This window comes from Neomonachus schauinslandi, chromosome 10 (assembly GCF_002201575.2).
Source record: "Neomonachus schauinslandi chromosome 10, ASM220157v2, whole genome shotgun sequence".
In the NCBI taxonomy this organism is placed as follows: Eukaryota; Metazoa; Chordata; class Mammalia; order Carnivora; family Phocidae; genus Neomonachus; species Neomonachus schauinslandi.
Genome location: NC_058412.1, coordinates 59,068,063 through 59,092,895, shown reverse-complemented (window position 1 = coordinate 59,092,895; position 24,833 = coordinate 59,068,063). Strand labels below are relative to the sequence as shown.

The 24,833-nt window shown below is 40.1% G+C and overlaps 1 protein-coding gene across 2 annotated transcripts; it reads right to left on the bottom strand.

The window, feature by feature from the left end:
- Positions 1-1,022: 1,022 nt before the first annotated feature.
- Positions 1,023-24,833, bottom strand: FAM161A (FAM161 centrosomal protein A). 2 transcript variants are annotated; one of them, XM_021699187.2, is made up of 7 exons: positions 24,636-24,833; positions 15,558-15,796; positions 11,543-12,709; positions 11,017-11,184; positions 9,131-9,230; positions 2,217-2,371; positions 1,023-1,781 (listed from the first exon to the last, which is right to left on the bottom strand). In XM_021699187.2, the coding sequence occupies exons 1-7, from the start codon at positions 24,831-24,833 to the stop codon at positions 1,643-1,645; spliced, it is 2,166 nt and encodes a 721-aa protein (XP_021554862.1). In that variant the 3' UTR covers positions 1,023-1,642. The 2 variants fall into 2 exon arrangements, with proteins under 2 accessions (XP_021554862.1, XP_021554863.1); XM_021699188.2 differs by lacking the exon at positions 11,017-11,184.

The following is a 24,833-nucleotide window of genomic DNA, read 5'->3' as shown; positions in this document are numbered from 1 at the left end:
GGAATATTCTTTCTTCTGACACTAATCATTCTAATAGCCTAGTTTCCAAAGAGTTTTTTTTCCATACATGATATCATCCAATCCTTCCTACAGCCACCCAAATAGTACTACTCCCATTTTTAGAGAAAAGAAAACTGAACATTGGTCCTGAAACCAAGTCCCACACTAATCCCATGAAACTGAGAAGGGACAGAATGAGGAACAAATCCTTGGAAGCAAGTCATGTTTTAAATATTACAATTTGTGGGTTATATTTCACAGGCTTTCAATAAATTAGAAGGGAGATGATTTTAATCCTATGTGTACTCATTCTGAAATAATTAAAAACCATATTCATCTACTTACTCATCCAAGCCTTTATTAAGTACCCACCATATGCACAATCTGGTGCAAAATATTAAAGGAATACAAAGATGAATTTTAAAATGGTGCCAACTCTCAAAGAGTTTACAATCTAATTATAGTGACAAATAGTTTTAACACAAACTGTAGGAAGGAATTACAAGGAAACATGTGCCCTTGAGAAAAATCACCTTATTTCTTAATTTAAAGCATAAATTTCCAGCTGGGAAACACTGCTATTATAAAACACCTTAATTAGTTCATGCTCTTTAAAGGAGGTTGTTTTTAGAAAAGAAAATGTCTTATCCTATCACATCTTTATGTCTGGTTTGAATTTTTAAAACAAAAATTTGCTTAAAGAGGAAAAATGATAGATTCATACATCATACACAGAAAGACAAAATACATCTGCAATAATGTATAAAATTTGAGCACAACTAGGTCTAGTATTAAAGAGTTAAATCTGAATTACTTTGGAGATTTGCCTCGGACAAGTTATTATGCACAATTTCATCATATATACAACGGTGTTGATATTTACCCCAATTAAGATTATAACTCAGATATTTATAATTACTTCTGTCATAATACATAGGGTTAAAAAAAAACTTGGTATAAAAACTTTTCTAATAATTTACGTATCAAAAATAATTTGGAATAAAACTAGGGATAAAAAGAAAAAGTCATGATAGTGTGGATGATTTAACAGCAAACAGTGCAGAAATGAACACCAATTTTAAGGACCTATTTTTTCCTGTATTTTATTACTTTTTACAAAAATGGCTCAGATAAGAAACTTAACATGCCCAGTAAAACAAGTGTGAGGATTCATTCTGTGAGATGTACTGCAGAGGAAAAGAAAAGGCAAATAGTATAATTTAAAGCTATTTATTGATTCAGACTTCCTAGAAAAATTTTTTCAAATTGCCAAAAGCCAATACTTCTCTCTGCTCTCGATGCCATGCCATTTGTTTCCACCCCAAATAAGGAAGTAACATATACTGTTATAACTAATCAGTTTGTGACAACTATGATTCTCAAATGCTTTTTTAAAAATACAAATAAGGTCAAAGTTGCAAACCATATGGAGTGATTAAAAACCTGACTAGGCAAAGCCTTACGCTAACCGACCCCACAGCCTTTTGGCTGGACTTGCCTTTTCAGGCTACAGATGACTTTGCCCAGGAGCCCTGCACCTACTGGAGGGCTCTCATGGATGTCCTGGACACCACAAGCACGTACGCTAAGGCCCGCGGCTGCCCTCAGCTCAGGCACCGACAGGCGGCCCGCTGAGTCCGTGTTACCCCTTAACAGCTTGCTCTTCTCTGCTCTCTTCATCAGTTTCCTCTCTTTCCTTGTAAGAATCCTGGCTGTTCGTATCAGTAAAATGATTTTCTTCCCCATTCTCTCTTTCTTCTATTTTTTCTTCTTCATCAAAGCTGGAGGAAGAAATTTATCAATCTTTCCAAGGAAAAATGATTTGGTTTAAAGGTCAACAAACCCTTTGCAACGTATGCCATCACACAGTCTTCCTTCCTCAAGTGTATGAGCTCCGATTTATCAAGAAAACTCTACAAAAGTGCCAAGTGGGAACTAATCTATTTCAAGCCTTGATTGACTCTTTAAACTTCATTTGAAAGCATCTTATTATTTACATCATTTATGTCAGTCAAAAAGTTAAATCATTCTGCTTTACTTCATCACCATGTAATATTTTGAATGTGCCAAGTGTTAAAATGTCAATGTTTTACAACAGTTCGCATGCATTTTGTTAGGTTAAAAGATCTTTTAAAAATATAGGACAGAATTTTATGCTTTCTGGCAGATAAGAATTCTTTCAAAGGTAAACCATTTAGACATCTTATATATGTTACCTTTCTTTATCTTCAGTGAAACTCTTCCTCTCTTGATTGCTGAAGTACTCAATTATTTTTCCACTTTGGCCTTTCTTTGAAACAAACTCATCAGATAGTCCTAGTGCTTTTAGGGTGTTAGAATAATGCTTTTCTGCTGCCATTCTTGCATTTTTCTATAGGAAAGACAAACCTTTTTAGAGGAGAACAAAAGACTTTAAATTTCCATTAAAAATGTATGGGTTAAAAGCTCCAGTGAAAATTAAATCCAATAATCACAGTTGGCTGACTGTATGCAGACCTTCTGACCAGCAATCCCACTGCCAGGCATCTACGCAGAGAAGCTCCTACGTATGTGCCCGAGAAGACCTGTACCAAAATCCTCGGGATAGTACTGTTTGTAACAACCCCAAACTGGAGACAATGCAAATATCTCTCAACAGTAGGATGGATAAATAGTGGTCTATTCATACAACAGAATAAAATAAAGCAATGACAATGAATGAACTCTAGTTGTACATGACAATATGGATGGATCTCATGAACATACTACTAAGCAAAAGAAGCAAAACACAAGAGCATACATATAGTATGTATGATTCATTTACATAAAGTCCCCAAATGGGTAAAACCAAACTATACTGTGTAGGGATACACAGTAGGATGGTAAAACTGCAAAACACAAACAACAATAATAACAAAAACAAGGAAATACTAATTTCAAAAATTAGAATGGTGGTTACCTCTAGGGGAGTGGGAGAGGGTTTTGATCTGGGAAGGGCACGAAGGGTTTCTGGAGTGCTGGCAATGTTCTGTTTGTTAGCCTAGGTAGTAGCCACATGAGTTTTGGCCTATAGTTTATTCTTTACACTATACCTGTTTTATATACTTTTTAAAAAATACTTTTATGACTGTTGAAGACTATCTGGAAAAACCAGGGAGAAAATAAATAGTTTGTGATAGTTGTCAGATGGTTCTTTTAGTTTATGTACCTACTGTAATTTTTATTCTTTACATGCCATATCTCTAATCCATCAAAGATGATAAATTCATCACTGTTGTTATCTTTACTCTGGAGGAATCAATGGATATAGCAAAAAGAACAAGAATTTAGAACTCGGTTCAAGTCTCCAGAATGTTGTTTCCTGACTGTGGCACCTGTGAAATTGTGATGACCCTCTCACATCTGAAGCAAGACAGGAGTCATCACAGTTCCTGAGAAAACAGGCTTTCCAGGGTCAGTCACAGGATGACTGGGGTTCACACTAGTGCCTCAGCTTTGGTCACCTTTTACCTCCTATGAGTATAGGGCCAAGAATTGCCATCTGGACCTCCAAATGAAGCAAGGTGACTTGGAATGGGCCAGTTCCAGGGCACCAATGGCACCCCATATTGGAAAAGGTGTGGGAGAGCACCCAGTGTCACCCCCAGATTTAACAAATAAGGAAACCAAAACACTCCCCACTGTCACTAAGGTTAAGCAGTTTGCTTAAGGTCACAAGGATAGTGAGTGGTAGAACCAAGTCTCTTGACCATTTCCTGGGTCTTTTCCACTGCACCATGCTGCCTTCTCTAAGTAGTAGTGCTCATCCCGGAGTTTGAAGGTAGCTTAAACCTGACTCCAGCAATGCAGGTGTCGGATATTTATTTGCCTAAACTAGGGACTCCAGCATAATGAGGGACTATAGCATCTAGTGTTCCACGGGAGAAACCAAAATAGCAAAGACCGATTACAATGGATAAACCATCACCAGTGATTTCCTGATGCTCTGGAAAACTGAAAACGCACTCAAACTGTTGCTAAAATGCACCCACTATGAATAAAAACGATTTTTAGAAAAGTTAATAAAAATGCATCCAGAGGGGCGCCTGGGTGCCTCAGTCAGTTAAGTGTCTGCCTTTGGCTCAGGTCATGATCCCAGGGTCCTGGGATCGAGTCTGGCATCAGGCTCCCTGCTCAGCGGGGAATCTGCTTCTCCCTCTCCCCTGCTCGTGTTCTCTCTCGTTCTCTCTAAGTAAATAAATAAAATCTTTTTTTTTTTAAAGAATTTATTTATTTATTTGAGAGAGAGAGAATGAGAGAGAGCACACGAGAGGGGTTAGGGTCAGAGGGAGAAGCAGACTCCCTGCCGAGCAGGGAGCCCGATGCGGGACTTGATCCCGGGACTCCAGGATCATGACTTGAGCCGAAGGCAGTCGCTTAACGAACTGAGCCACCCAGGCGCCCATAAATAAAATCTTAAAAAATAAAATGCATCCAGAAGCTATGAACACCAACACACAAGCCTTGAGGACCTGAAAGTCATGGCAAAGTGAGAAGATAAGAACTATGCCCCAAAGATGGTAAAGCAGAATAAAGAAACCCCAAATCTAACTCTAAATGCATTAAGAACAGTATATTCTGATGTAAACAAATTAAACATAAAAGAAATTAAAATACCAAAGTCAGTGCTCATAAGTCTTCGTTTGAATTTGGTTTAGAATTTAGAATCTACTCAATTAATAAACCCTGTGATTTCCAAGAAACAGGACAACATGGTTTGTTCTGTCCTGCATCAGAGGCTTACTCTGCTAGAGAATAACTCAACAGCAGCAAGATCACAATTAACACTAATAAATGGATAGTGCACAAAGTTGTGAGTGAATTTATTAAATAACAGCTGTTAATTAGCAGCAATAGTCACAGCAAAACAGACTGCAAGAAAAAACTGCACTAATTTATGTTAACAAAACCAAAGCAATGGTGAGTCACTGCCAGTCACTCTATACATAGAATTACCTTTTAATATTTTATATCAAGGTGAATAGTATATAATTATTCTTAATTGAAATAAACATGTCCTCCTTTCATTTTACCATGCAAAGAACTGCACAGACTATGAGATAAGAGGAACAATTAAAATAACTGTATGGGGGTGCCTGGTGGCTCAGTCGGTTAAGCGTCTGCGTTCGGCTCAGGTCATGATCCCGGGGTCCTGGGATCGAGCCCGCGTCGGGCTCCCTGCTCCGCGGGAGGCCTGCTTCTCCCTCCCCCTCTGCCTGCTGCTCCCCCCCCTGCTTGCGCTCTCTCTCTGACAAATAAATAAAATCTTAAAAAAATAATAATAAAACAAAATAACTTGATTATTTTGCTATCAAAGATCACAAAAAAAAATTAGCGTTGCTTCTTCAGGAAACCAAAATAACATGCAACGATGAAAGTTTGTCTACAATCAGTGCCCGCATTTGAAGGGGGAAAATACTTATTTTTCATAACTATAAGTTTCATTTATAGTAATTCTTTCACTTATTTAATTACTGAATACTTCTTTAGTAACAAGTCCTCTTGGGAGGTAAGGGGGGTATATATATGGAGAGAGAAAAGTGTTTTTGGACAAAGGGACCAGCATATGGGAGGGCCAGAAGTGGCAAAAGTAGAAATCAGCTGTGAAACTGACCTATGTTTTCAACAGTTAAAATTTCTCTATGGGTTTAATTTCACACACGCTGCTTATTTTGCCTCACTTTCTCTGGTGCTTGGAAGCAGGAATTCACAGCAAGGCACAACGGCTTACTCAGCCTGAGACTCATCACTAACAGGTCAGCTTGGCGCTCTCACACCCGGCTAATCCCAGAAAAAAAATAAGAGGTCATTATCTGGCTAATTTGATCTTGACAGTTCAGTTTTGGTTCAACAAATGTTTATTAACATCTCTTCTGTGCCAGACGTTATCCTAGGTGCTAGGTATTGGGAATACAAAGATTTGACCACAACCTTTAAAAGTAACTAGCTAAAAGGGAACAGAGATCCTGAAACAGCTAATTCCCACACAGTGCAGCAGGAGTGAAGACAGAGGTATGGAGACGGTAATGAAAAACACAGGAAACGGCACCCTATCCAACCTGGGAAACAATGCAAGAAGTGATTTTATATGAAGACTTGAAAGATCAGGAGGAAAAACAGGAAGAGGCTCTAAGAGTGTTCAGAAATAGCATGAATAAAGATTTCAAGTTTGAAACTAGTAGTCTGGTACGGTCTGAAAGTAAAGGGTGTCCATGGTGGGGGGGGTTGGGGGGAGTGCTGTGGTTGATTAATTTGGTTTAGAATTTAGAATCTACTCAATTAGAGGTTAACAGGGATCAGAGTGTAGAGAGTTCTATACACTATGCTAAGACTCACAGAGTTATCTTCTGGGAGAAAGCTGGACAGCTTAGTCTTAAGTGTTCGGAAGCAGACTGACTTGGGTCCAATCTTAGTTCCATTATTGACTAACTATAAACCTTACTAGTTACTTACCTTCTTTGAACTTCGGCTTTTTCCTCTGTAATACAGGAATACCCACTTTGAAGTATTTTGTTTGAAGAAGTCAGTGACAAGACCTCTTGATACCATTCGTTGAAAATGAGAACGAGTAGCATCAGTGAAAATGCATGACTGTCACTGTTACCAGAGGTTATTTACTACCTACCCAGGAATAACATTTTGGCAAGAGAACAGGAATGGTAAAGTGAAAATATAATGGGTGGCTTTGCAAAGAGCAAGGACAGAAAAACCAGTCAAACCATTACAATAACTCAGAGAGGACATAATAGAGGCTTCACATAGCATTTCACCATCAGGAATAGAGAAAGACAGATCCAAAAATTATTTAGGAAGAAAACTTGTCAGGTCTCTCAGTGGCAACTGAAAGAGGGAGGAAAAGTGGTTCCCAGTCACCAAATTGTGGCCCAACAAAAACAGGAAATCAAAGAGGAAGATCTAGTTTGAGGCAAGATGAATGTAAGATGTCTGTGGGAAGTCTGTGTAGATATAACCACCAGACAAACAGACATAACAGCCTGCAGTTGGGAGCAGGAAATAACTACTTTGAGCTAAAAGTCAATCACTTTCTGCTAGGTTAATACAGAATTTTTCTGTATTTTTCCCTCTAAAGTTGAAACTGAGATACTAAAAAAGAAACCCACCCTCTACAATGAAAAGCATCACATAAAATTATATCCAAATCTATAAGTAAAGGGTTCCCATAACTTTGCAAGACTGAATATATAAATTCACCTATAATACCTGTCCCTGTCCTCAGCACATCATTGAGAAGGGCAGTCCTATAATGCTGGCAGGAAGCTCCAAATGCAACAGCTTGAAATTCCCAACACAGCACCTGTAACCTCCAGTGATTCTATTGTTAAGCCATGTCACCCACAAGAACACCTCCCTTGTGAGTACAAAGAAGATGATGCGAAATGGACAGGTATCTCTTAGGGTAAGATTGTAAAACCGACTATAAATTTAGTAAAATCAGGACTCACTGTCCACAGGACCAAATTATTTTCCCAATGAAAAAAAAGGAAGTCCTTTCAACAGTTGTGGATAAGAATGAAAATTATAGACTCACTTAAAAAAAACGATCAACAAAATGAAAAGGCAACCTACTGAATGGAGGAAATATTTACAAATGATATATCTGATAAGGGGTTAATACCCAAAATATATAAAGAACTCATTCACGTCAATAGCAAAAAACCAAATAATCCAATTTAAAATGGGCAAAGGATCTGAATAGACATTTTTCCAAAGAAGATATTCAAATGGCCAACAGGTACATGAAAAGGTGCTCAACATCACTAATCATCAGGGAAATGCAAATCAAAACCACAATGAGGTATCACCTCACACTTGTTAGAATGGCTCGTATCAAAAAGACAAGAGATAACAAATGCTATACTAGTGAGGATGTGGAGAAAATGGGGCCCTTGTGCACTGCTGGTAGGAATGTAAAATAGAACGGCCGTTATGGAAAACAGTATGGAGGTTTCTCAAAAAGTTAAAAATAGAAATACGATACAATCCAGCCATATCCAACTTCTGGGTATTTATCTGAAGGAAACAAAATCACTATGTTGAAGAGATATCTGCACCCCCACATTCACTGAAGCATTATTTATAATAGCCAAGCATTATTAATAATAGCCAAGACGTAAGTATCCATCAAAAGATGAATAGGTAAAGAAAATGTGGTATATGGGCAAAGGAATACTATTCAGCCATAAAAAAGGAAGTCCTAAAAAAAAAAAAAAAAGGAAGTCCTGCCATATGCAACAATATGGAGAGACTTTGAGGACTTTATGCTAAGTGAAATAAGTCAGACAAGGGAGACAAATGCTATAGATCTCACTTATATGTGGAATCTAAAAACAAAAACAAAACAAACTCACAGAGAAACAGATCATATTTGTGGTTACCAGGGGAATTGGATGAAGATGGTTAAAGGTATAAACCTCTAATTATAAGATAAATAAATACTGGGAATACAATGTACAACGTGATGACGGTAGTTAATATCACTGTATGGCATATTTGAAAGTTGCTAAAAGAGTAATCCTAAAAGCTCAGATTTTAGTAAATCCTAAAAGTTTGGTATCTATATGACGTGTGGGTTATTAACTAAACTTATGGTAGTAATTGTTTTGTCATATATGTATGTCAAGTCACATGCTGTACATCTTAAATTCACACAGTGCTCTAAGTCAGTTATATCTCAATGAAACTGAAAAAAAAAATCTGGCAGTAATAAATCTGATTCCATTAACATTTTGTTTCATTTTTTAATTCTTCAAGGACTTCCAAATCATATCATGAAGACTCTATATGGCTAAGTTGGTACTAAAAAAAAAAAAAAAAAAGACCAGCCACAAAAAACAGGTTGTGAAACTATTATTTTGACTATGACTGCATTAGCAGCATGTTCTGTATCAAGCTGACATGCCGCCTCAACAAGATTTGATGTTCAGATTTAAGCACAAACTTACTTGACTGATTTGATGAAGCTATCACAGAAACGATAATATGTCTCAATAAATTATATAACATATAAGAAAAATGGACTGTAAGTTAGGAGCTAGAGATGTTAAAAAAAAAAAAAAGCTGACTGTAGCTCTTAAATTTCAACAAACACAACCTGAGCAACTCTTTCAAATAGTAGCGGCCTGTGTTTTAATTTTTCTTCTCTTTCTTCTAGTTCTTGTCGGTATTCTCTCATCCTTTCCTTTTCACTTTTTCTAAAATCAAATAAAAGGAATGGAATTTTAAAAAGAAATAATAACTTACATATATAACATTTAGCTTAGATGACAAATCAGAAATTAAATTATGAGCACAGCTTACAATTTAACACAATTCCTTTCCTAGACTGGTAAATTTTTATGGAATGCAGAATAAAAACCCTAGGTTGTGAGAGCACACATTTTACATCCTGGGAACAGTCTGGATACTCTGATGTTTCTGAAATTTTTAAGACATAATGTACTAAAAATGCTTTAAATTGTCTTGGAGAGATGAATAAATGCCCTCTTGACTCAATTTTAAGTGCAGAAAACCAAGAAAATTTAGTCCAAATTAGATATCTTCTCTTTAAGGAATTTCTTCTGAAAAACAAGACCCTGCTCTTCTTTTTCCCCCTAATGAGATCTCCCATGGGAGCAGGTCAGGGGAAAATAGGGAGTAAGGGAATAGAACATCTAGAGGAAAAGGAACCAAAATACATAAATTCACAGTAAATGTACTTACTATTTGCACAAGATCCTATAATGATTAAAATATGCTTTTTCCTCTATGTAAAACATACTAACTCTACTAATCTACTAAGATAATAAGATTTCATGGATTAGAGAAAATAATTGTACTATAGAAAGATAATTATGCTTAATTATACACAAAATTGGTATTATGAAAAATCCAGTTACTTTCTTAGGGTGAATAGTATATTTCTAAAAAATTTTTGTTCAAGTTCATCAAATTTCTCTCTCTATCATGAATTACACTGATACACATTATAAGGAATATAAACATAATATACATTATAAAGGAATACAATTATTATAAATACTATATATTTAAAAAGTAATACTCATAATTAAAAGCAAATACAAATTTGGGGGGTTATTTATAAATCAGATTAAAAATTAATAAATCATATTACTTACCCAGCTTTGGGGGAGATATTTTCCTACTTAAACATGAACATTTTTACAGAAAAATGTTCCTCTGGAACACTGGTTTTCAAACTTTGTACTGCAGAATTCCAGTGTTCTGTGAAGGGGTTCTGCAAATATTTTTATTTATTTATATTATATTTATTTATATTAAAACTGCAATGAAATGCAACATACACCACTAAACACTTATACACATGTGTTAATTGACACATCACATAATTGGTGTTAATTGACATCAATGTGTTAATTTGTGATATCAGATTTCATGCAGACCTTAGAACAAAGGTCTTTGACAGATCTATTTGTTGAAGAATATTCTGAGATTACATGGCAAACTATTAAAAAAGAGCTTTATCTGTATGAATCAAGATTTTTCGATGTTAACTATACTGGAATTAAAATAAAAAACTTAAAAAAAAAGATATTTCTCAATATTGTACTATACAATCAAAAATAGTATAAAGAAGGGCCCGTGGCTGGCTCAATCAGTAGAGCATAGAACTCTTGGTCTCAGGTCATGTCACATTCAGGCCCCACATTGGGCATGGAGCCTACTTAAAAAAAAAAAAATAGTATAAAGAAAAAGAAAAGATTACATGCTGACATACGGTTACAACTCTTAACTATGGCCACAATATAAAACGTTTCTGTTCATCAACATGGCATTATGATCCTCACCGTGAGGTAAGGTGAGTGTGAATGTGTATGTGTGTGTACGTTGAGTGTAAGTGATAGCAACTTGAACCCAGAAACTAAAATACTAATTAATCTGTTCATATATTATATCCGCTGGTTAAAAAAGAAAGTTTGAAAACCAATGATCTAGAGGTTCAGGATTCTTTTATGGTACCTGAGAGATTTGACTCTGGATTTAGACATTTGAGCTAAACTTTGATGTGAGTCATAAGCCTTAGCCCGGATTGTCAGGAGTTTCTGCAACTCTTTCATTCTTTGCTTCTGCTTAGTTAGGATCCGATTTCTCTCTTCTTCCAACATTTTCTTTTCCTCAAGTGATCTCCTGAGGGCAACAAACTAAGGCTTAATTCCCTTTAAGCCAATGAGAATGTTGTTTAGCAAAGATTTAACATGGGAAAATTCAAACGTTGAAAAAAGGCAACCTTTTGAGAAGGCTCTGACTTGCGAAACAGGAAATCAACAGGCTAACTAATCTTTTCTATCCCCGAAGATTCATAAACTGGAAATACATTCATTTCTTAGAAGGACACCCTCTGGCAAAATGCTCTATCTAATATAGTAAAATATATTAGCAAATATAATTTCTTCAGGTTTTCAAATTGACCGACATAAAATCAATAGAGCTACAAACACTGTTTTAGCAACCATGAGTCAGCTGGTCCTACATCCTAGTCACTTACCTCGTGGCTTGTGCTCGGCCTCTAGAAGATACTGTGGGCATTGGAGGGTTGCAGGTACAAGGCACAGGCTTTGCACTTGCACTTCCTCCTGATGACTTGTGCCTTGGAGACAGATTAGGCCATGTTTCTTCTAAATGTTCTACATCTGCTGCAATGTCTGCCAACATTTTCTCTCTTTTAGCAGATGCATTGGAAGCTGCATGAAGATCAGATGGCTTACGGCCAGTTAGGAGTTTTGAACACTTCTGTTCTGAGAGGTGTTTCTGGTATCTCTCAGGAAGGCCTTCAAAATCAGCACTCTGGCATCTAAACTTGTGTTTACACTTCAACTTTTCAGCCTGTTCAGGACACTTGAGCTTCCTCGGAGCACAGCTTCTGGGACCTGACCTAGAAGGCAGAGGGGATGAATTCTGTAAAAGCTCTTGGGCTCTCAGCTGCGTCATAAGGTCTCTAGAGAGCTCTTCTTCTTTTAACTTTTCCTTGGAGGTTGAGCCATAAGTAGATCGAGGTATAGGTCGGGCCTTAAATCGATTTGTTTTCTTTTTAGACTTACACAAGTCTCTCAACTGCTTTTCCCGGATTGCTTGCTTCTGTTCCTCCCTTGCAATAAACTTAAACGGCTTCTGTGAGGCCAAAAGAGCTGCTTTGGTTTTTTCCTTCAAACGTCTCCTGCGTTCTTCATTTTGCTTGACTATGTCATGATAAAGGGGGAGAAAGACGAATGCAGGAACTGGATTGGCGCGGAATTTTTTCTTACACTCTGATTCTTCTTCTTGTTCTTTGAGCAGTTGGCGTACCATTTCAATATTGGATTTAGATTTCATGTTCTCTTCTTTTTTCCTCTGTTCCCTAATCATCATTTGAAAAGGCTCAGGTACTGTAATCTTTGGCACCCATTCTCTTGGTTTCTTCTTTGTTTTTTCAACTGCTGGGAAATTAGCATCTTTACACTGAATATAATCTTCAACAGAGAAGTTTGTCCACATGTTGTTGATGAGTTCTTTAGCATAGCTCATCATCCTCTTTTTCTCAGGATACTCTTTTTCTGAGTTGGGCAACTCATCTTCAGAGGAAGACATAATCAAGGAGGAACACTGTCCTAAATCAGGTTCTGAAAATGATGTCTTTAACGAGATAGGGTGATAGAAGTTTTTTTCTGATTCAGACCTAAAAGAGAAGAATAATTAAGTTACACTCTCAGTTGCACATGACCAAATATAAAAATTAAGAACTATAAAATCAAGGTATAATCAGTTAGAAGATAGGAGCTGGATAGATAGGCCTTATAATTATCACTTTTATTTAGAATAGAGCTAAGAGATGCCTATAATTTATCTAATTCAACTCCCTCTTTTTACAGGGGAACCGGAGGCAACAGAGGCTCCTTGTGGCTAAGCTCTATTAAATTCCCCACATGTTGGGCGCCTGGGTGGCTCAGTTGGTTAAGCGACTGCCTTCGGCTCAGGTCATGATCCTGGAGTCCCTGGATCGAGTCCCGCATCGGGCTCCCTGCTCGGGAGGGAGCCTGCTTCTGCCTCTGACCCTCCCCCCTCTCATGTGCTTTCTCTCTCTCATTCTCTCTGTCTCAAATAAATAAATGAAAATAAATAAATAAATAAATAAATAAATAAATAAATAAATAAATAAAATTCCCCACATGTTTTCCAGAGTCACCATCTTAAAACATACATCTAATCACGTCACTCCCCTTCTCGAAACTTTTCTATGATTTGCCATTGTAACAAAGTCTAGATTATAAAGTCCTTCAAGACTAGACCCTGTCTGGGGCGCCTGGGTGGCTTAGTCAGTTAAGCGTCTGCCTTCGGCTCAGGTCAGGATCCCAGGGTCCTGAGCTCAAGCCCTGTGTCAGGCTCCCTGCTCAGTGGGGAATCTGCTTCTCCTCCACCCTCTCCCTTGAGCTTGTGCTGTCTCTTGCTCACTCTTTCTCTCTCAAATAAATAAATAAATAAATAAATAAATCTTAAAAAAAAAAAAATAGACTAGTCCCCGTTTACCTTTCCTGTTTCACCTCTTGCCTCTCTCTACCTCCAGTTACCAATCTTAAGTCATATCCAACCACAGGAAGTTCCTCACACACACCATGATTTCTCATGCCGCCATGCCTCTGCACACATGGTTTCTGTTGCCTAGAAGCCCACTCCTTGTTTCCTGCATCTGCTACAGCTACTCCTCCTTTAATACTGAACTTGGATATGACAGTTCCATAGAAAATTCCTGCCTGCGTCCCTCTACCAACACCATGACATGATCAATTGCTTCTTCCTCTGTCTCCAAAGCACTGTTACATCATGTTGTATCACAATTTTTGGCTTTCAGCTAGTCTTTGAGCTCCTTAAGGGCATCTTGATTTTTTTTTAAAAAGATTTTATTTATCTATTTGACAGAGAGAGAGACAGCGAGAGAGGGAACACAAGCGGGGGAGTGGGAGAGGGAGAAGCAGACTTCCCGCCGAGCAGGGAGCCCGATGTGGGACTCGATCCCAGGACCCTGGGATCATGACCTGAGCCGAAGGCAGACGCTTAACAACTGAGCCACCCAGGTGCCCCGGGCATCTTGATTTTTGACTCCTCAGTGCCCAGGCAACTTCTGGCACACAGGAGATGCACAATTAGCACTGACCAACTGGATGAGTTAAGGGACCTGCCTCAAGTTTCAAAACAAGAGAGTTCATAGCAGAAATGGGTCCAGAAATTACAGACTATTTTGAAAACCTGAATCAGATTTATGTCTGAGTCCTGAACTCTTTGTGTGTGTGTGTGTGTATAGTATAATTTATTTATTTATTTATTTACTTAGTTATTTATTCTTTTTTTTTTTTTTTAAAGATTTTATTTATTTATTTGAGAGAGAAAGAATGAGAGAGAGCGAGTACATGAGAGGGGGGAGGGTCAGAGGGAGAAGCAGACTCCCCGCCGAGCAGGGAGCCCGATGCGGGACTCGATCCAGGGACTCCTGGATCATGACCTGAGCCGAAGGCAGTCGCCCAACGAACTGAGCCACCCAGGCGCCCTTAGTTATTTATTTTTTTGAGTAACAGAAATGGGAAAGTTTATCAAAGCAAAAAGTACACTCTTGAGATACAAGAGCGGGCGCACTCAAGAGAGAGAGCTGTACCCGTACTTTATATTTTTAATGAGCTCAGGTTTGTTGTTGTTGTTGTTGTTTTGTTTTATAAGCTCCATGCCTAGCATGGAGCCCAACACGGGGCTTGAACTCACAACCCTGAGATCAAGACCTGAGTTGAAATCAAGGGTAGGATGCTTAACTGACTGAGCCACCCAGGTGCCCCTGAACTCATGTTAATCCCACATAATGTAAAGGGTTTTAAAATTAAATTTTAATATTTATCATTTAAAAATGGCCCAGACTAGGGGTGCCTGGTTGGCTCAGCTGGTAGAGCATGCAACTCTTGATCTCGGGTTTTAAGTTCAAGCCCATGTTAGGTGTAGAGACTATTTAAAAATAAAATCTTTAGGGGCACCTGGGTGGCTCAGTCGTTAAGCGTCTGCCTTCGGCTCAGGTCATGATACCAGGGTCCTGGGATCGAGTCCCACATCGGGCTCCCTGCTCGGCGGGAAGTCTGCTTCTCCCTCTCCCACTCCCCCGCTTGTGTTCCCTCTCTCGCTATCTCTCTCTCTGTCAAAAAATAAATAAAATCTTTGAAAAAAAATAAAATAAAAAAAACAAAAAATAAAAATAAAATCTTTAAAAAAATAAATAAAAATTTAAAAATGGCCCAGACTAAATGTGTTGATACATATCTATAGTTCTGTGAGTGGCAGGTCAGAGAGAAAAGACTAAATGACCACCAAATGACTCTCAAAACAAGAAGCCATTGGTGGATAAGCCATCACACATTTCGAATAAAATCCAACCTCTGTATATCATTAAAAGTACAAAAGGATAGTTGAAAGAAAATATTCTGAAATAGTTTTGTTCTGCACTTTTAAGAATACATTTTACAGCCCACAAATAACGTTATGTACAAACTCACCTGGAAGAGACACTAGAAGCTTCTTCCCTGATGATCACTGGCTGAACTTCTTTTAAATTTAACTTATTCTGGTACATCTTCTCTAACTTTGCCATAGTGTCCAAGTGGGCAGCTTTCAGCTCTTCTAGCTTCCTAAAATACTCTTCATTAGAGTGGTATATATCAGAAAAGTCCACAAAGTCCTCATTGCTTATATGTGTTTGTTCATCCACTTCAGAAATGTTGGTGTTAAAATCAGCCTGGCAAGAGGAAAAAAAACCTGTCTTATGCTGTTTAAAACTGAAAGACAAATTAAATTGACACCGATTCCCAATGCTGCTTCTGAAAGTGTACACTTAATTTGGTTATATGTTACTTGTAGGCTACATACACATAATGGATTATAAGTTACTTGTGAACTATGTACAACGTCAAGAGCCCCAACCAAGAGCCCAGGTGGCCAGGCCATAGCCAACAGGAACATTGAAGGATGTGAGCAGAGGAGTGACACGGTAATGCTCAGAAGGAGTCTTCTCGTAGCAAGTGGGAGAGAGTGAAGGAAGGTAAGTTTGGCAGTAGTTAATGGGCTATTGCAAAGGTCTGAGTTAGAGATATTAAAGGCAAAATAAAGGGAGCAGTGCCAGGGACAAAAGCAAGGAGGCTGCCTTGGGAGATTTAGGAGGCTGAAGTATCAGCTTGATAATGGCCTGGGTTGTGGGCAAGAAAGTAGAAAGATTTCTGTTTGGAGTGCTGTCTGTCTAGGTAGATGGTGGTGCTGCCATGCATCAATATAGGGAATACAGTGGAAAAGAGTGTTTTAGGGAAAGGAAACTAATCTCTGTCTTAGGAACACTGAGTTTGAAGGGATAGTAAGGCAGCTAGATGTCCAGGAAATGGGGAGGGGGAGAGGGGAATGTATGTGGAGAGCTGGTAATAAGGCTGGGCTGGAGAGGGAGATATGGCAGGTATCAGTGCACAGAGAAGTGACAGGTACAGCTTTGGACGTGGATAAGGTTGACTAGGGAGAATGGAGCAATGAGAGATGAAAACCTGAGGATGGGGTGCCTGGGTGGCTCAGATGGTTAGGTGTCTGCCTTCGGCTCAGGTCACGATCCCGGGGTCCTGGGATCGAGTCCTACATCAGGCTCCCTTCTTAGCAGGGAGCCTGCTTCTCCCTCTCCCGCTCACCCTGCTTGTGCTCTCTCTCTGTTAAATAAATAAATAAAATCTTAAAAAAAAAAAAGAAAGAAAACCTGAGGATGGAAATGCTGGCAAACACCAACATCTAAATAAGCAGGGAGAGGGGCACCTGGGTGGCTCAGTCAGTTAAGTGTCTGTGTTCAGCTCAGGTCATGATCCCAGGGTCCTGGGATCAAGCCCCACATTGGGCTCCCTGCTCAGTGGGGAGCCTGCTTCTCCCTCTGTCTGTTGCTCCCCCTGCTTGTGCTCTCTCTCTCTGTCAAATAAATAAAATCTTAAAAATAAATAAATAAATAAGGGGTGCCTTGGTGGTTCAGTTGGTTGGGCGTCTGCCTTCGGCTCGGGTCATGATCCCAGGGTCCTGGGATCGAGCCCCGCATCCAGCTCTCTGCTCAGCTGGGAGCCTGCTTCTCCCTCTCCTGCCTGCTGCTCTGCCTACTTGTGTTCGCGCTCACCCTCTCTCTCTGCCAAATAAATAAATAAAATCTTTTAAAAAATTTAAAAATTAAAAAAAATAAGCAGGGAGAGGAGGACTGATATGAAGGAGAAAGTGGTCAGGAGAGATATAAAGACCAAGTGACAAGGGTATTCAAACAAAAGGAGCTTTAGTTTGGTTTGAGTTTGGAAGATAAAGGAAGGCTTCCTGGAGGAGATGATATTTGAGATGAGTCAAAGAATGGAAGAATCTGGGGGGTCAGAAAGAGTGTAGGGGGCAAAAGGAAAAGGATACTCCAGATAAACTTCCAGTTGAAGCTAAATGACATTAGTAAAAGCAGCTGGGGCGGACAATATGGTGGGGAGCAAGGTGCACAAAGTTGCAGGATAAGAGGAGAGTAAAATGCATAAAGCAATTTGGGGAGCAAGCAGGAAGTGGTTCCCATTTCTCATTTAATTATTGGCTCCCAACCACTCACTGGTTACCTGGTTTCAGCTTCCTTATAACCCTTCAATAATAAACACCCGTATGGAAGTTAAATAACTTTTCAGTTTGGAGCGTTGTCATGCCTTGGGAGAAAGATTACAGGCATGGTGTCAGCATTCTCATTCAAGCCTAGGTTCTGCCCTTCTTAGCCATGTGACATGGGCACTTACCTTCTGAACATCAATTTTATGACACATAAAGTAGGTGAGCCAGGTGTTAAACTACTGTCTCTTGGCCCCAATGCCACCCATCTAGCCCCTGCTATTTGATGCTGGGGATGGGATTCTGCGCAGTGTTTCTGTTTTGCCAGCTGTTCCCCATTAGGCTCTGCCAAAGGTAAGACTAGAGGGAAACTGCAAGGCTGGAAGAGAAAGGGACTTTATTCCTTCCTGTTAGTTCTCTGTCTGCTTGAGCCTCCCCAGCAACGGTTCGTCCCCTGGGCAGCAGCAGTTCCTTCTAGAAGCAGCAGCTGCTTCCAGTTTGCGGGTTTTCCAATGCTCACAGAATCAGCAAAACCATGTCAGAACCTTTGCACTTGCTGTTCCCTCTCCCTGGGATGCTCTTCCTCCAGATATTGGCACGGCCCACTTGCTCACTCCTTCAGGTCTTAATGAAATGTTACTTTCTCAGGAGCGCCTGGGTGGCTCAGTCGTTAAGCATCTGCCTTTGGCTCAGGTCATGATCCCAGGGTCCTGGGCCCGAGCCCTGCATCGGGCTCCCTGCTCAGCAGGAAGCCTGCTTCTCCCACTCCCCCTGCCTGTGTTCCCTCTCTCTGTCAAAATAAATAAATAAAATCTTAAAAAAAAAAAAAAAGAAATGTTATCTCCTCAATAAGGTCTTCACTGACTACCTAATTTGAAATTACAACCTCTCCCCCCACTCATTGTCAGCCTCCCTTTTCTGCTTTATTTTTTTCATAAGTACTCACCACCAACTGACATTCTACATGACTTTACTTATTTGTGTATTGTATGCCTGTTCCTACCAAAACGGAAGTGTCACAAAGACAAGGATTTGTCTGCTTTGTTCATGGCTGTGTTCCCAGTGCCTAGAAAGTTCTTGGCCAATGGCAAATACTCAAGAAATATTTGTTGGATTAATGAATATAAGCTAAAAAAAATATTAAGTTTCCACAGGGGGAAGAAGATAGGTATTCCCTCACAGAGGACTGAATCTTTTGAAGAAATACTGGCTGCCCTAAAGAGCTATATTCTACTCAGTATTAAGGAAAGGGATTATTTTCCAAAAACTACAATTAAAACCAGGAGGATATTCCAAAGAACTATTTTTGGCAAAAGCATCCATATGCTCTTCATTCATTCTTTTAGAACATCACTTAAAAGGAGGCCTTATAACAATCATTTTCACAAAAAGGATAAAATGTATTTGGACCTGGAAAAACTGAAAAAGTTATAGAAGGATGAGTAGCTTCTGACGAGATGGTGCAGGTATCAAAAAACTTAGGCACTGACTTTTGCACAGTATCCATTCCATTTCAGCTTAATACTTTTAATTTTTCAGATAAAGTGATCTCTCAGTGTTTTATCTAAAACAGGTGAATGGTTAATAAGCAACTTCCAATTCTAATGTCACCTTTAATTATATCCACACAGAAGAAAATATTTAGTATATCAAATAACATAGGCCGACATTATTTTCCAAGAACCTAAAATAGCACCCTTTCCCTTTAATTGTCAGCTTTCTATGGACTGTTGTACATGTAGCCACCAGATTAGAGGATAATCTTCCCTAGATTGGCTTGACCCATTTAGATAATGACTCCTTCCAGCACATGTTGCTTCATTAGTAACCAGCACTCATTATTATTTGTGTTCTTGTCTATGTAGTATCATCGGCAGTTCTGGAATTTTTATTTAAAAACTTCTTTGCATTGAAAAGATTTCTAAGGAATAAGGTAGATACATATACTAACATGGATAACCCCCCCCAATAAATGTAAGAGAAAATACAAGCTGCAGAATAATACGTATATATAAAATGTGACCATATATTAAAATATTATGTACACAGGAAACAGAAAAAAACCCAGAAGACTATATACTGGTTTCAGAACAGTGGCTACCAGTGTGGGGGGGTGGGGGGGTGTCAGATTTTCTTTCTGGGGGGAGAAGTGTTAAAAGGGCCTGTGCCTTATTTGTAGCATTTGAAATTAAGATGTTAAGTAATCTCTACACCCAAAATGGGCTCAAACTCACAACCCCAAGATCAAGAGTCACATACTCTACTGATTGAGCCAGCCAGGCACCCTTGTAGCATTTGAAATTTTATTTTATTTATTTATTTATTTTTAAAGATTTTATCTGTTTGACAGAGAGAGACACAGCACAGGCAGGGGGAGTGGGAGAGGGAGAAGCAGGCTTCCCACTGAGCAGGGAGCCCGATGTGGGACTGGATCCCAGGGCCCTGGGATCATGACCTGAGGAGGCAGATGCTTAACGACTGAGCCACCTAGGCACCCCTCTCTACCTGACTATTAAACACTAGGTTCTTTTTTTTTTTTTTTTAAGATTTATTTATTTATTTTAGAGAGAGTGTGAGCGTAAGCGAGTGGTGGAGGAGCAGAGGGAGAAGGAGAGAATCTCAAGCCGACTCCCTGCTGAGTCTAAGAGTCAGACACTCTGTTGACTCAGCCACCCAGGCACCTTTTTTTTTTTTATTAAAAAAAAATATATTTTTAAGTAGGCTCCACACCCAACGTGGTGCCTGAACTCAGGACTCTGAGATCAAAAGTCCCATGCTCCACCTACTGAGCCAGCCAGACACCCCTTAAAAGCTAGGTTCTTCAGAGTTCTCTATTAGGCCCTTTCTCTTCATTCTCTACACTCTCTGCATAAATGACTTCATCCACTCCCATTGTCTTAAAAATGCTGGACACTCCCAGATAGAAGTCTATAGTCCAGACCCCAGGACTACAGTTTCATAGGCCCAACTCCTTCCTACATATTTCCACTTGGTAGTTTTACAGACATCTCAAATTTACCATGTTCAAAACTGAAACCCTGGGGCGCCTGGGTGGCACAGTTGGTTGAGCGTCTGACTCTTGTTTTGGCTCAGGTCCTGATCTCAGGGTCGTGAGATCAAGCCCTGCTTCAGCTTCATGCTCAGCGCGGAGTTTGCTTGAGATTCTCTCCCCCTCTCCCCCTCCTGCTCATGCTCTCTCTAAAATAAATAAATAGGGCACCTGGGTGGCTCAGTCGTTAAGCGTCTGCCTTTGGCTTAGGTCATGATCCCAGGGTCCTGGGATCGAGTCCCACATCGGGCTCCCTGTTCGGCGGGAAGTCTGCTTCTCCCTCTCCCGCTCCCCCGCTTGTGTTCCCTCTCTCGCTGTGTCTCTCTCTGTCAAATAAATAAATAAAATCTTTAAAAATAAATAAATAAAATAAAATAAATAAATAAATCTTTAAAAGAAAAAACAAAACAAAAAACCCAAAAAACTGAAACCCTGATTCCCACCCAGCTTGTAAACCTATTCCTCCCCAGGGTATCCCCAATTCAGTAAATGGCATTACTTTTCATACAGCTGGTCAAACCAGAAAACTGGAAGTGAACATGCTTGATTTCTTCCTCTTCCTTGGCCTTCGCATCCAATTTAACAGTAAGTCCTATCCATCCTAAAGAAATCTGTCCGCTTCTTGCCACCTCTCCTGGACTAAGACCAAGACACCACCACTGGCCCCTGAATTACCGCAACAGCCTCCTAACCAATTTCCTTCCTTCTGCTTTGTCAAAGTCTCCAATCATTCTCCACAGAGCCATCAGTCATCTTTTAAAAATGTAAACAGAAACATGTCAAATCTCTTAAAAGTTTTCAAGGACCTCCTGCTGTACCTGTACCAACAACACTAAACTCCTTACCTTGATCTTAAAGGTCGTGAATGATCAGGCCCAGCTGACCTCTCCGACCTCGTCTCCTTCCCCAACACCTTCCTCTCTCCCCCACCTTCTCTCTTTTCAGATCCTCAATCACACAAAGCAATTTCTCTTCCTATCTTAGGGCCTCTGCACATGCTGTTCCCTCTGCCTGGAATGTTTTTTCTACCCCTAGTCTTCAGATGGTTGCTCTTTCTCATCTACCAGGCATTGATTTAAATGTTAATTCATTTAAGTACGTTCCCGGCTAGTTCTTTTTTTAATCATAGAAACCTGTTCATTTCTTTCCCAGCATTTCTCATCTTATAAACATTTGACTATTCATTTTGTATTATCTAACTTCCCCACCTACTGGAAGCTTGGTGATGATGTGCTCTATGTCTGCTTCACTCACAACTGAATGAACAGTCAGTAACTAGCACTTAATAACTGCTTGATATTTGTTGAAAAAGGTTACCCCATTAGGAAAGTCAGTGAAACTTTAACTGTGAATTAAAGAATATTGCTTCACCCATGTTATCATCAACCACGTAACAAGGCCTATGGAGTGCTATCTTCAACTGAGGCTAGATTCAAGGAACATGCCTCAGAGCCCAGTATGGGCTCAGAGTCCTGCAAGGGGTGTGTTCAAGAGGGGGATGGGGTTGGTTTTGGCAAACCAAAGGACTGAAAGGAGCCTACTGTGACAGTTGGTTTTCTGTAATCAGTCTTTTTTTTTTTTTTTTAAGTAGGCTCCATGCCCAGCGTGGAACCCAGCATGGGGTTTGAATTCACAACCCTGAGATCAAGACCTGAGATCAAGGCCTGAGCTGAAATCAGGAGTCGGACACTTAACCAACTGAGCCACCCAGGCGCCCCTCTAATCAGTCTTGTGTGGTGCATATAGTATCTGAGCTTACTACATTTTATAGATGACAAAGTTGAGACAAATTAATCTTTAAAAAACAAGGCAGGGGGCGCCTGGGTGGCTCAGTCAGTTAAGTGTCTGCCTTCGGCTCAGGTCATGATCCCAGGGTTCCTGGGATCAAGCCCCGCTTCGGGGGTCCCTGCTCGGCGGGGAGCCTGCTTCTCCCTCTCCCCACTGCCTGCAGCTCTGCCTACTTGTGCTCTCTCTCTGTGTCAAATAAATAAAATCTTTGAAAAATAAAAAAATAAAAAATAAAAAAATAAGTATCAAGGTAGAGACCCAAGACAAACTGGGAAGAAGACAAGCTTGGCTCCTGCACCCTTTCCTTCCTTTTCAGGGCTTCTTCCTCCAACCAGTACCCTCTGACTATCAGGTCTACTGCGGCAGCTCATCCAGGTTTGCTTGTGGATCCTCCAAGTGTAGTAAGTCTTAAGAACAGTGTCAAACCCATAAGACTTAGCTCCCTTTTGTTTGCTTGGTAGGATCCTGTCCCTTTAAAACTAGCTTATTAGATAAACTAATGTCTCCTAAGGTACTAAATTTCTAATACAAATTTGCAGTTTAGCAGGGCACTCTGGAAGTATGCCTGCCACTACAGAAATGAAGGACTCCTCTAGTGCAGCAAGCCAAAGGAGATTTATTTAATCTTTGGGTGAGTTGTTCAAATGACAGTCTCACTGGCAGTTATTATTATTACGAATTTATATAAACTGTTCTTTAGATATGACACACATTTTCTCATTTGGTTCTCCTAATATCCCGGTGAGACAAGAGAGACATTTATTATAGTTCTTTTACATATAAGGAAAATGAAATTGAAGAAAGTTACATCTTAATATCACCTAGCAAATGGCAGAGAATGGATCCTAATCCAAGACTCCCAATCCTCTTCCTCCATTCAAATCTTTTTCCTCTATCACTTTGCCTCCTTTGTCGGGTACTGAGATTTGTGTTGTGGAGAAACTTTATCATGAATGAAACTGTTCCCAGGACTCTGACCCTGGTTCATTTTCAGGGTCTCAATCTGCCTTACTCTGGAGAACCTGAAGGTGTTTGTCTGTTGGTGAAATACTGACCATAAAAGAGTTGCTACAGATTTTCTCTTTAACAGTTTTAGTGTAAAACGGTTAGAATTCCAAAATATCCAGTGATTTTATTAGCCACAGACCACAGTGTTTTGTATCAGAAAAGCTTTGGACAAATGGTATTAAGAATCTTTAACTGAGGGGCGCCAGGGTGGCTCAGTTGGTTAAGCGTCTGCCTTCAGCTCAGGTCATGATCCCAGTGTCCTGGAATCAAGCCCCGCTTCAGGCTCCCTGCTCAGCGGGGAGTCTGTTTCTCCCTCTGCCTCTGCCTGTAGCTCCCCCTGCTTGTGCTCTCTCTCTCTCTCTGTCAAATAAATAAATAAAATCTTAAAAAAAAAAAAAAAGAATCTTTAACTGGGGGTAAGGAGGTTTGTGTCTGCACACTGCTAGTTAAAATTCACTGTTCCCATCTTTTAAGTGAATAGAGTAGATGGCAGACTCAGCCCTCTACCTGATGGGCAGGTGTTCACGACACATTTGACACTGAAAATTGATCAGTGAAAAGAAGGCTTTCTCACCCTGAAGAGTCGTTTAGGAAATTGGAACCTCAGTAATTTGCTTCTCTGGATGTTTAACTTTAATCTGTGTATGATCTGCCCACTGAACTCTTAAACGATTTTAAACACCGCCTCTCATGTACAATGTTGTGTTAAAATGCACTAACCAAGACTTTAAGGTGACAATAAACCACAGCCGACAGCACAGTTGATTCACCTGAGTTTTATGGGCTATCCACTATGGGCTATATCAACATCAGTTTTTCCCAAGTTGAAAAGAAAAAGCAGTAACTACTTCCAACAGATGCTGGAGCAAAAGGAGTAAACTTCTGTACTTTATACTCCCTAGAAATAAATGCTCTCCAAGAAATTTTTACAATCTCTTTGTTAAAAATTAAAAGATTTTCCAACGCCTCGGTTTTGAGGCTCTTCCGTGGGGCAGAGAGAAGGTGGTGGGCCAGGTTTACTGGGTAGGGAGGAGCTGGACAGGGCGCCGCGTTTCCCAGCCGGTCCCTCAGCCCAGCGGGGACGCGGACCAGCCCTTAGCCAGCAGCCGGCGGACACCCAGCCCCAGCCTACGACCCGCCCCTGCATTACCCGCGCCCGCGCCGGCAGCACCGCCTTCTCCTCTTCGTCTTCTTCCTCCTCCTCTAAGGCCGCAGCCACCGCCCCCGCCGCCAAGGCCTCTAAAGGGTCTTCGCGTTCGTACTGGGCGATCTGCGCTCCGGTGCTGGGATTTTCCGGGGTTTGGAGACTGGAGGCCTCCAGCTTCGCCGCTCGGCGCGAGGCGGCCAT